Source organism: Nannobrachium achirus (genome assembly GCF_963921795.1).
Source record: "Nannobrachium achirus genome assembly, chromosome: 3".
Classification (NCBI taxonomy): domain Eukaryota; kingdom Metazoa; phylum Chordata; class Actinopteri; order Myctophiformes; family Myctophidae; genus Nannobrachium; species Nannobrachium achirus.
The window spans coordinates 27,691,963-27,705,761 of record NC_137812.1 but is presented as its reverse complement, the minus strand read 5'-3'; the positions used below and the strand labels follow the sequence as shown (position 1 = coordinate 27,705,761).

The 13,799-nt window shown below is 39.8% G+C and overlaps 1 protein-coding gene across 1 annotated transcript in view; it reads right to left on the bottom strand.

Annotated features, from left to right (window-relative positions):
• myom2a (myomesin 2a) overlaps positions 1–13,799 on the bottom strand; it is a gene marked incomplete at both ends in the record, with an annotated part of 58,421 nt that overhangs the window by 12,944 nt on the left and 31,678 nt on the right. The window contains 10 exon segments of the mRNA XM_080722488.1: positions 2,120–2,246; positions 3,280–3,467; positions 4,016–4,033; positions 4,219–4,340; positions 5,435–5,609; positions 7,678–7,867; positions 9,492–9,619; positions 10,483–10,536; positions 10,639–10,838; positions 12,788–12,929. Coding sequence (XP_080578614.1) covers positions 2,120–2,246; positions 3,280–3,467; positions 4,016–4,033; positions 4,219–4,340; positions 5,435–5,609; positions 7,678–7,867; positions 9,492–9,619; positions 10,483–10,536; positions 10,639–10,838; positions 12,788–12,929 — 1,344 coding nt within the window.

The window sequence follows — 13,799 nt, the reverse complement described above, 5'->3', positions numbered from 1 at the left end:
GCCAAGAATTGGCGCGACCTCGCCCTTGGTCGCATGTCACCCTGAGGTGTCTTACTAGTAATCAAACTAATGTATAGAGGGTATGCGCATGCATAAAGTGAATGGCAAATCGAGTGGCAAAGTGAGTGGCAAAGTGAGTTTAAAGTTGCTTAACATTGTTTAATGCAATCAGATCAGACTTTTCTGTTTGGATGTATGGGCTGTCATGGCCAGAAAGTAGTTTTTTGCCACTCAGTAGGCGTTCCTGCATAACTTCCGGGTATGATGATGATGTCACACGCATAGGATGACTTGCGGTCTTAAGAGTTTGACCGTGCATTATATATACGTAAAACACAATATGTAATTTTGATATAATGACTATTGTTTTGTTGTGATGTGATGTCTGACTTGGCAGGAGTACCAATCTTAGCTCACATTGTCTTGAAGGTCCACCATTAGTTGTTGTGGTTAAACATAATCTAGCAGGTTCACCACATTGGTTAACCATATCGGTTAACCAATGTTTAGCTCATGTTGCGTTGAGGGTCCACCATTAGTCCTGGGTATACAATTACACTTCATCTTAGCAGGTTCACCACATAGCTCAAATCTACCTACAGTACAAGTGACTTGAAAGCGAATACTTCTCAACAAAGTACAGCAAAGCTGACTCGCGGTTAGCATACCACAACCTTAATGACACCTAATTTGCTAGTTGAACCACAAAACAATTATGGAACAATTGTAATGAGGCTGTCCGTCTGTGTGTGTCTGTATAATACTGTACGGTATGTCTGCAATGATTCAATACACTGTGTCATCATCTAGACACAACACAATATCATAATACAAGTATTAGATATCTAACTGACTCAATACAGTACAAGTTGGTGGTCAAAGCTCAAGTGTGGCAATGAGCTACATGACTCAACTAACTATGCAAACCTCTACGTTGCCACTCTTTACAATGGTACAGAATACCTGCACACCACTGTTGGTGGCAGTGGTAACCACATTAACACTAGCAACAAATCTTCATTTTCAATTGTTACAAAATAATCTCTCTCTCTCTCTCTCTCTCTCTCTCTCTCTCTCTCTCTCTCTCTCTCTCTCTCTCTCTCTCTATATATATATATATATATATATATATATATATATACCTGTATATACACACAGTATATACACAGTATATATATATATATATATATATATATATATATATATATATATATATATATATATATATATATATATATATATATAATATTGCTAGAATACCAGATCTATAAGCTCACAATGATGGGACATGTTGTGAGCTTGTAGATCAGTTATCTATTTGGCGTACGACTAAGTATATCGTCGCTGTCGCGTGGAAACCTTATTATGTCCAAATCTGTTACTTTTCAGGATTTAAAAATTTGCAAAAATAGTAGATCGACTAAGTTAAAAACGATCTTTGAGCTTGCAGATCTGCTATTTTTGATACTTTAGTGGGACACTCTAATATGATCACGTAGGGCATACATGGGCAACTGGCGGCCCGGGGGCCACATGCGGCCCCCACCTTCACTTAATGTGGCCCGCAGGTTAATACCGGAATACTGATATATTATTGATTTCAGCTGTTACAATTCCAAACATGACCTGCTTTAATTCCGTCAGTCAATATTAGTAGCGTAATGACTAGTATAGTAGTATTAAAATGTATTAATGTCCAATGTATTTGTATTTAGGTTCATAAAGTTAACATGACTATATAACTAAATGCATTTGAAATTAGATCAAAATGTGACATTTCAGGATTCCAATTCAAAAACAACAAAAGATAATTCAGGATTTCAATTCAAAAGAAGCAAAAATAGCTGATCTACAAGCTCAAAACGCATCGCTCTTTTGTATGAGATACTAGAATGACAACGTAGGACGTAGCAATATGCAATGTGGCCCTCTGGAGTGAAGGTGGAAATATAGTGGCCCTCACCATCATCAAAGTTGCCCACCCCTGACGTAGGGCATTCATTAATTCATGAAAAAACATAGAAAGTTAAAAGATGGATATAGCAGATCGACGGCAACGATATAAGACTATGTTTTTAAGAGACAATGATACATTGAGTGACAGTTAAGTGTCTCCAACCTGGTGTTGCCAGGGTCCAGGCCTCACACTTCAGAGGGCTGCTGGGAGCCGAGGGCACTCCCACACCAGCCAGGTTCCCAGCTTGAACCTTGAACTCATAGAAGGTTCCCGCCGTCAGACCGTCAACCTGGAGTTAGAAGGAATCAAAGACATGTGAAATCACATCATCTTCAAAGACATAACAAACACATTAAAGTGCCTTCAGGGTTCCCACACTAAATGCAAGGTGATATTATCAGGTTTCTTTAGTTTTCATGACCAGATTCCTGAGATTCCAAGAAATGTACACAATAAGTAGAAATGTTTGACCTTTTTTTTTGTGGGTACATTGGATAATGTACCACAACAGGATCATCCACTGTTGAGAGTGAAATATACATAAACCAGATAAATAATTAGTCTATGATCATGACCATGGAAAAATAAAATAACAGATACAAATTCCATGACTTTCTATGTCTGGAATTGAATTTTCTAAATGCCATGACGGTCCAGAAATTCCAGGCATGCCCCCTTGGCATTTCTGTGTCTTTAGAAAGCGGAGCGGGATCTTAACCCTTATTTTGCCAAACTAACTGATTTAGAAAATCAGGAAATCTAGCCATGCACGAGCCTTCTTAACTTCAAGCTACTGTGTCAACCTATTACTGCATCAGTGTAATTCTCCCCATAGTAAAATCATAGAAAAACAACAGTCTCATGCTTAGTGCAATTTAAGGATGGGGCGATATGAAGATTTCGTCCCACGATTATTGTGACCAAGAAAATTGCGATTTGCGATATTATCCCGATAATCAAAATATTACCAACATCCATTATCCTGGTGCGGAACATTTGCCAAAAATATTTGCTTGTAGATCAGCTATTTTTGACAAAGAGATTTGGTAGAGAGTGAGAAAAAGACTGTATCAAGTAAGTACAATATTTCCAGGCCCGTTTTACGAAGTATAGAAGGAATAAGTGGTACCAGATATGCAGCTTGGCAAATAAAAGGTGAAATGATCCCAGTGCATGACAGAGGATAATTTCAGGATAAATGTAAATCTCCACAATACGATTATTGTGAGTGTTTTTTATCATGATAAAAGATAATAAAGATTACCGTCCCATCCCTCGTGCAATCCCACACTCACACCACTTACGATGCAGATTCCACTTACAGTGCAGACCCTCTCCTTGATGGCAGCTAGATTGACTTCCTTCCAGGCCAGAGTGTCGGCGTTGCGCTGGTCGACGTAGTAGGCGTTGACCTTTGAACCACCGCAGTGTTTAGGGGTCTTCCAGGCAATGGTCATGGAGGCGCCGTCACAGCTGAGCAGGGTGATGCCGAAGGGGGCGCTGGGGGTGGCTGTTGGGGGTTTGGTGTATTTTTAGTTTACATGTACGGCATACTGAAGGCTTTTAGCTGATGCCTCTGTTGTTATCCAAAGCTACTTGAGAGAGTATAAATTAAAGGGCAATTTCACCATTTTTTATGTGAATTGTTAAACATAATAAAATAAACATAAAACATGTTGAAATATGTTGTATAATGTAGGCTGGCCGAGATTTACCAGCGCAGAGAGAACAAGCTTTTGACACAAAAGACACAAAATTGGGGAATTACTTTTCAATCCTCCCCCACAAAAGAATCTGTGATGTTGCCCTTTACCATCACGTTAAATTGGTACAAGTTGTGCTTATGACAAAGGCACTCAAACGGAAGACATGTCATTTCAATTCTGGGTATATTTTTGTGGTCCAGAGTCAAACTCATGCACGTGATTTTTGTGTTAAATAAAACAAGTGGCATAGATGGTACTGTGATTCATAAATACAGTGAATAAATACAGTGATAGGTGTAGCAAGTGACAACAGTGGATAAGTTCAGTGGGAGAACATCATGAACGTACATACCGTACTCCACACCCTTCCCTAAACACAACAAATGAAATGTTCCACAGGATGATGAATGGCAAACTGTCATTCTGTGTGCAAATACTATATCATTAGTTAAAACCGATTTAGACCTGTTACACAGAAACTATACACTTGTCGGTCAGCTATTTTTTTAAGTGCGACACTGTTGTGAGAGGAAGTATGAATGGGGCATTACTCACCAAGGGCAGGCTCCACAGCGATAGGAGTAGACTCCTGTGACTCCTCGCTGAGGCCGTAGACATTCACTGCCTGAACACGGAACGTGTAGGTCTCCCCTGGGACCAGGCCGTGAACCACAAACCTGGGAGACACGTTTATGTTACAGTTACACCAGGACATTTACAGTAGCTCATTAAAGGACAGTAGAATAAGAAAAACCTAAAATGAAAGAATCTCTATTTGTTAGTCATGTTTCATCCAAAATGGTCTTCTTCAGGCAGAAAACCTATAGACTCATAAACGCTCACTCACTGTGAGTGTTTTTTTTTTATCACAGAGATTTTAATATATCGTGAAACTGTCCTCCGTAATACGCTGGGATCAATTCACCTTTGATCCACTTAAACCCTATACAATAAGTAAAACACACCTGTAAACGTACTTGATACAGTCTTTTTTCACTTTTTTCATAGACGATCTACAAGCTTGTAGATTGGCTATTTTTTGGCAAATGTTCCGCCCCAGAATATGGGTGTTCGAGTGGTTAACAAAAGTGTCATTATAAGAGTATTAACCATATTTTGATTATCGCGATAAAATCGTAAATTGTTATTATTTTGGTAACAATAATCGTGACATGAAAATTTCATATAGTCCCATCCCTACGTCTGGCCTACTCACAGTAGGTTTTAGATGTGCACAGCACACGACTATTCCTGGTGTGCAACAGTAGAACCTTGACCACCCACACTTCAATCAACCAATAATAGAGTGGGCAGGGTTCAAGGCCACACTACCCACCCAGCACCCACATATATGTGGTAACACATGCTTATGCATTGTGTGTCATTTCATGTACTGTAATAGAAAAGCAAAGAAATAAGAGCCAGGAGCCCAAACGACAACAGGAGAATGAATATTTGTATTTCTACTTTTTTTGATCGTCATCTTGTTTGGTTTTTAAACTGGACTTTTGCAAAAAGTACTGTAGGTTTCCGTTAACAATCCTTTTAACCAATTAAAAAAAGATCTGAAAACAAACACATTTCAACTGTGAGGATGTACAGTATGTAGACAATAGAACATTACGTATAAAGTCATACTGTGTAACCTTTTCCATTAGAGACAATTTTTGATACAATCTTTCACTGGTATATTCCACATAATTCCACAAATGTGTTTTTGGAAGTTCTTCAACTCATACTGTAAATCTAGAGATGTACGCTATATGCTCACCTGTTGTTCTTGAAGGGCTTGTGGTTGCATGGGGCCCACGCCTTGCCGCCTGCAACGCGGGAGTCGATGTAGTATCCCATGAGGTTGTTGGGGTGCTTGGGTGGAGCCCAATGTACAAACACAGAGGATCTGGTGTTCCTGGACGCAATCACCTGACCAGGAGCGGAGGGGACGCCTATGTAGCAAGAGTAAAATAAACAATTAGTGCGCTGTATTGTATTTATGTACAATATAATACATACATAATACATATTATACTGTATAACACATGCTATATCATTGCCATAATTTCTAACTGATCTTTTTAACAGATGATGGGACAGCATTTAAACGTACTTCTACAACTGTTTACATTGCTCACACCTAGCAAGTCAAATCCCTTGTATGTGAAAATACCTGATTTTGGTTCTGATTAGTGTCTTCCTTAAAGTGATACTCACCGTGTTCATGCAGGACGCTTAAATAATACAAGTGCACATTTGTAATATGTCACCGTTTATGTAAAAAGGCATGATTATAGCAGACCTTAAATCAAAAAAGAATGAGAATTCAACAATAGAATTCAACAAGAGACACAGTGATGTGACAGTGATCAAGTAAACATACAGTGCGTACATTTGGCCCGTGATGTACTGTTTATACCACACCTTTGATAAGAGATGAATGACCTGTAATCCTGCATCGGTTTTGTGGTGAAATGTGCAGAAATGTTCCCGATTGTGATAGGATACGTGTAAAGTGATGAACTTCATGAAGTTAGATTGAATGTGGAGAAAACATTGGGCAAACCTCTAACCAGACCCCAGTCAAATTACTTTTGCAAATAGTTTGTGTTTGATAATAAAAAATAAAAAAATAAGTTTCAAGCTACTGTACAGTAAGAGCACCAGATGGGTGCAAACAACAGTACACTTGGCATCAGATTCATTTGCAGATAGAATGATAATTTTTAATTTGAAATTCTAAACCTTTGCAGCAGCCATTGCCCCATGTGTCAAAATAAACCCATTTCCATTTGATTTATTTGCAAGTGTCACTGGACTGGGGTCTGCTTGTAGTGTCCATTAGTCATGGTTAGTGTCTTCAACAGTATGTTGAATGCTACAGTATGTGCTAGGGATGGAACCATATGAACATTTCATATCACGATTATTGTGACAAAAGAAATTGCGATTTACGATATTATCGCGATAATCAAAATCCATCATCTTGGGGCGGAACATTTGCCAAAAAATAGCAGATCTACAAGCTCACAACGCGTCGCGATGCTTGTAGATCTGCTATATTTGATACAGAGTGTCTGGCAGACATTTGATACAGAGTGAAAAAAAAGACTGTATCAAGTACGTATACAGTATAACTACCTTTTACCAATCAGGGTATTAAATGGTTAAATTAGAGGGTTTAAATGGTAGCGGATATGCAGCTCGGCAAATAAAAGGTGAATTGATCCCAGTGCATGACGGAGGACGATATCACGATAAATTAAATCTCCACGATACGATTATCGTGAGTGTTTTTTTATCACGATAAACGATGATATCACGTATCGTCCCATCCCTAGTATGTGCACCATTTTGACCTTGTTGTGACATTACTCAGTGACACTGACGTTGCAAAAAACTCTGTGTTGTGATGTGAGAAACATTTAAATCAACATACAGTACCAGTAGGCTGCTCACTCCCTGAAACATACAGTCACATCATCTATTTTTCTTTACCAAAAGGACAGTTTGAGTCACTTATACTGTATTATGTGCAGATTATATATTGGCATTATAGCTTATTACAGTTTAATTGCTTAACAGACATGTAATACTGTACATATCTGCTGCCCTGTGTATGTATTGTGTATATACTGTACACCATTGTTTGTTGCGAGTAAATACAGTATCTTCTTTATTCCCCCGTTTCCTACATTAAGAAATATATATAAATACATTATTTCAAAAGATGTTTTAAAGTTCAAACAAAGAAATCGCAACTTAAAAAAAGCATAGTTTTATAGAAATAAAAAAGCTCTCAACGTGGCGCGAAATGATGTGTTGTGAGCTTGTAGATCTGATATTTTCTCTAGTTTGGGTCCCGGGCAAACATAACATTTCTCTTTTGGATCTTGAGCTAAAACGTTTTGGAACCACTGTTATACACAATACATACGATATATATATATGTGTATATATATATATATATAAATATATTATTTATTTATGCTTTTATTGAGAGTACATATTAAAGCCCACCCTTACCATCCTTATCAACCTTTTGTATGGGCTCTGTAGCCACAGAGGGCCCGCTGGAGCCATACATGTTGACTGAATACACACGGAACTGGTACTCTATCCCGTCTTGCATATCAAAAACAGGATAACGAGGGGATTGCAGTTTGACTGCCGTGTTGATCTTCTCCCAGGATCCACTGAGCGCTACGGCCTTGGGAGAGTCGACAAGATAGAGCCATCTATACTGTATAACAACTTCACCAATGTACTGAAGCATAAAACACAAAGATGTAATTTACAATCTAAAGAATAATGTGTATTGTAGGAGTTGGGCAGGGGTTCAATTCACTTTAATCCTGATTCGAAAGGTTAAAGTTTGGTGTTCATCTTCATTCTCGCCTATAAATCATTAAGGGTAGAAATACTGTATGAACGCTGTCAAGATGTTATCTTTTAAAGCTTGGATTTTGACTGAAAATCCATGTCACTAAGTGAAATGAGCCCCAACAAAATTCATGATCCATGTGTTTTGCAATATTGTTTAATATTACATACCTTCAAATCAAAATCCTCAGTGTCAATTTAATTGCAAAAATGGAACCGCTCGCTGAGAACTTTGTGCTGTGATAACTATTGTCCTTTGTCCTTAATAGTTGTTAATAATGCCAATTCCCCTGAAGTTTGTACGGTCCCTGTCACTACCAAAACCTACTTGTTGGTCTTGGGGGAGGTGTACAGTAGATGACTGCATGCCTCCTTCAATAAACATGGGAGTTGCCAGACAAGGCATCTGGTCCATCCAATGTGATGAGAAAATACATTAATTTTGGCATTTGACATAGACATCACCCATGTCAAAAGCGAAAATAATTGTATTTTCACCTGACAGTGAGGAGTTTCACAGAGAGGACATAACGCGTGCAGAGGAACACGCTATCCCTCCCAATTCCACTCCGCTGTCCTGACCAACCTGTAGGAGTCACTAGTACAGTGCAGGGATAGAGACCACCCTCTGCTGCCAGCTTCCCCTTCCCACAAATGAGGGGGGGGGGGGGGGGGGGGGGGCTCAGCCAAGCCTGGTGGCACCCGGAGGAATCTAACCTCAAGGTGGATAGCTATTGAAAAATAGCAGATCTACAGGCTCGCAGCGTGGCACTCAGTGCCGCGCTGCGAGCTTGTAGATCGACTATTTTTGAAAAGTCGTGAAAATGTGTGCAAATCTTTGAATATATGTTTTTTTAACTCAAATTTTGCTTCTGGGGGTCCCTGGAACTAAGTGTTTTGAGATGGGGGTACATGGCCAAATACGAATCATTTTGGGGGTCCTTCACATGAAAAAGTTTAAGCACCATTGACATAGAAACATAGGTTTTTCAAAAATAGCAGATCTACAAGCTCGCAGCACGGCACTCGGTGCCGTGCAGTGAGCTTGTATATCCGCTACTTTTCAATAGTTAAAGCACAAAATAATGCGTAATAATGCGTTCCCAGTCTAAATGGGTTAAACCCCCTTCCCCTATGAAGAACATTCAAGGGGGGGCCCGCAGTGAATCCTTGTACCCACTACCCAGGGCCCAGAATTTGGTGCGACACCCCTGCAGGTACTTTACCCCTGAGCTACACTGCTAGGAATTACTAAAAGTTTTCAAGAGATTCTATTTGTCACATGCTCATGAATGTATGTGCATTGAAATGTTGGAGCACAGTCTAACCGGTGCTGCCACCGGAACTTCCACCGGAGCTGCCCCAACAGATGGTGAACGAAATCGCGACATCTTGGGACTTTGTGTCGGTGGCTTCACTGGCTTGGTTTGGTGGACGGGCTTGAGGCTCATCTTCTCAATGACGTACCAAAGCGGAGCCCTTCGGCGAGGTTTGGGAGGCGTCCAACTCAGCACAACGTATGATTTGAATATCTCAGAAGCATGCACATCTGTAGGCTCCCCAGGAATTTTTTCATGACCTACATTTGGAGTGAACGTGTTGAGGCATACATAAAAACTACAGAATTTGTATCGGGAACCAGATTGATTATGAAATATGACAAGTGAGATGATGAGTTTAGTTTTTGCCTTGCTGAAATTGTTAGAATGAAGTTTACAGGAAAAGCTAGTGGCTTTCCGGAAGCAAAATGGTTTGAGTGAATTCAAGCGTATATAAAGTGAGTTAGCGTGAAATGAAGAAATGACACCACAAACGTTAGAATGGGAGGTGAGGGGGAAGTGGTTAGGCTTATGTAGAGGATTACATTGATTACGTTAAAGGGGATGCCATAGATGTAATGTTTTATGTGTAATATTGTCGGTTGTCCTCTACACAAGAGTTGTATGCAGCACATACTCATCATAACTCGGACAGAGATTATTTGCTTTCTGTATGCAACGTACGATTGCACACAGCAACACATTTTTCTGTATTGCCCGTCGCAAAGTCATTTGCAGACGATAGGGTTTTATATCGATGTCGGCATACTTGTGTTCCTTTAATCTAATCTTAATCTCATCCTCATTCTGCAACATTTATATATGTGATGAACGCCGACAGCCAGCCTAGGTGGATGCCGGGACAGCTGTGATGTACAATGGCGATGATGGAATGACGTTGAATACATTTTACATTTACATTGCAATGTAACTATCTTTGATTACATTCTAAAATGTAAATGCAAATGTTATTTACAGTAGCTGGTGCTCATGAGGCAGGGGAGAAAAAACGTGATATTAGTGCTCAACGTAGGATTGTGTTATCCAGAGCATTGAGCCATTATATAAAGAGTACACAGGTGATCCATCCTCTGAAGGGGTTCAGCCCAGTCACATATACTACCTTCCAGGTCATCATCCTTGATCACAATGTCGTACTTTCCGTCAACCTTAACCACTGTATCGCGGACAACAACAACAACAACAACAACAGCAGATTAATAACGGACGCTTCGGTTTTCGTCAGCGACTGGACATGTTTTCTAATTACCTTCTGTACCTTCCAGCCTGGCGCTCTCGGCGGGGTCCAGGGCGGTCACTTTGTCCGACTTACGGGAGGCCCTGCCGATGCCGGCGCTGTTGACGGCCCTGACGCGGAAGTGGTAGCTGTGGCCCGCAGTCAGGCCGGACGCCGGGTATTTACACACCTTCACGGGGGAGTCGTTGCACTGGACCCACTTGTCGCTGCCAGCCTCGCGCCTGTGTGTGTGCACAGTGACAGAAGGTGACATCGTCGTTTTAGATGCAATATCCGAGGAGAAAAGCAAACTTTTTTTAAGGGTCTGGAAACCATTTATGTCATATTTTGAATCTGGATTCCCTCAAAGAAAGTTGAACTGATGTTTCATTGAAGCATTGTATTTTGGCTACTCTTTTTTTTTCTTCGTTTTTTTCTACCACTGGGAACTGCGAGTGTTGTATGTGGTTTGTGTAGATCGGATGGGACTGTGTAGCTGGTGTGAAAGGGTTTACTGTACTGTATGTAAGATGAATGTGGTGTTATGTACTGTCAAAGATACAATAAAATGTAATTAATAAAAATATTGAACACAGAAGGTGACATCATCAGGCTAATGGCATCATCCCTCATAGACAACAAGACAATGATGTTGTTTGGGTGAGTCATTGCACACTGATCTCATATCCTCCTCACCTTGAAGCCATGATTTCATTTTCTGAATCTCATCACGTTATTTTTGTTCCCTTAAGACCTGTGGTCCATTCTAAAAATGTCTTCTAAATCCTAGTAGTTTTCTGAAAAACTCATGTTTCTATATCAGTGGTGCTCATGTCAAGGACCCCTAGAATTATATGTATTTGACTGCGGACCCGCATGTCAAAACCCTAAATATTTTGTTCCAGGTATGCTGAGAATTCTTTCTGAGATTTCGGTTACAAATGTTCGTTTAAAAAAAATATATTTTCATGATTTTTCAAAAATAGCATATCTACGAGCTCATAGCGCGGCACTCGGTGCCACACTATCTGCTATTTTTGAATAGCCATGGTATAAAATAATGTTTAAAGTGGTTAAAATGTTTATTTGAATGATCATCAATCGATTATGTTCCAGCTTGGATTGATGGAAATATACTTTTTATATTCATGTTATCTATAAAATGTTTGTGTTTTGTGAATTATTTGGGAGCCGACTTGCAATATGCAAATATGGGGAGGCAGATGTGGGTCCGCAGCCAAATACATCTAAACTTGTGGGTACATGAAACTAAATCCTTAGAAAAACTGCCCCCCACACAAAAAAGGAGACATTGTCAGTACATTTGTTTCCTCACACAACCCAATGTTCCAGCATTAACTATCAATGTGCTTTTTCACCTTTCATGGTGTTATATGTTGTTATTCATGTCGCTATGGTAACTGAAGTCATGCAGTTCATGGGCACATTTCAAAGCACAGGTTACTAAAGCACAGTGGTGGATGAAATACTCTGATATTTTATAAGTACAAGTAGCCATACCACAATGTAGAAATTATATTTGAGTAAAAGTACCAAGTACTATAAGTAAAAGCATCAAAATATACTTTCTTTTTTTTTTTACCAAAACTAAAAGTACTCATTATGCAGAATTAGTAATAGTAGTTCCCAATGTTTGAATGAATGGACCATTGTGAGTGCTTTTAGTTTGCAATATGCTTAGAAAAGTGCTATAAAATTGCAATCCATCCATTATAGAAACGTTATGTACAACTATTTTTGGTTGTGTTGTGACTTTTTCTTTTTTTGAAGGTTTCAAAATTAGTCAAAATGTTGAAACTAAAAGATCTACAAGTTCATTAAGCGTCACATCATGACTTGGTGTGAACTTGTACATCGACTATTTAAAGTGTGACGTGACGTGACGTGACGTGACGTTACGTGACGTGACGTGACGTGGCGTGACGTGACGTGACGTGACGTGACGTGATGTGATGTGACGGACGGACGGACGGACTGACTGACAGCTGGTGGAGGTTTTGATAGTAACTGCGACCTGGCGGTCGCAATTATAGTAATCAAATAAGTGTAGTGGAGTAAAAGTACAAAGTATTGGGAAAACGGAGATACTCAAGTAAAGAAAAAGTACCTCAGAATTGTACTTAAGTGCAGTACTTGAGTTTAGTGTACTTAGTTACTTTCCACCACTGACCTGTCTACAAAGTATCCAGTGATGGCCGCCTCGTTGGTGGTGTTGGGGGGTTTCCAGGCAACCAGTACATAATCATTGTTGACGTCATAAGCCTTGACGCTGATTGGTGCACCTGGTGCACCGGCCGCAGGGGGAGCGGCGTCTAGGGAGTGAGCAAACAAGGACACAGGGAAGGAAAGGAGGGAAGGAAATAGGCAGAAAGATAGACAGACAGAGAGAGAGTGTCAGAGAGGGAGAGAGAGACTAGTTGTAGGTCAAAGCAAAACTTGAACTTAAACTTAAGGTAGCAAAGAAACAGGCTAGGCAAGGACATGTAAGGTAACAAACGAAATTACTGCCTAAAAAAGGTTATCCTCAGGTTTCCATTTGGGGATTTGATGGGAATCTAACTACCCTAAAGTCATGACATTTTGCATGTGAGTGTAATGTCATTCATGCTCAGACACATCTTCAGGTTCAGTGGGGTTGTCAACGTAGACTTGGTTCATGGGCAAATAAAGGCAATCAACTCAACGATTAACCTGTCACTCCATGGCCAAGAAATCTTTGCACGCTCTCATGATTACTACGACGTGTTTGTGTGTTTTTCCTCAATAAAAGTAAGAGACTACTTTTTAGCTTTTTCTTTGTAGGTTACCCCAATACCCCATTCTCTGTACAACCACCTCAAACAATAAAAAGAGTGACTGAACCGAAAGAAAATACTGGATACTGGAATATACGATTCACTCCTTTAATCCTTTAATGATAGGGTGCCAACGACTAATGGTTGGATGTCCTCTTTAGAGTCAAACCAGTTGGTTTGACTCTGAAGACAGTGTGTGTTGATTAACTAAATTAACCCTATCAGCCCCCTTCTGCTATTCTGGGTGAACATTCAGCAAAATGATCTGAAAGGAAGTAGAAAGCCTGGAGGGCAGTGAATCATGCGCTCAGTTGTTTTCTTTGGGTTCAGTCTTTAAGAAGTGGCCCATAGAACAGTTTTTAGTATTGTGCTTTCTGAGAACAACAA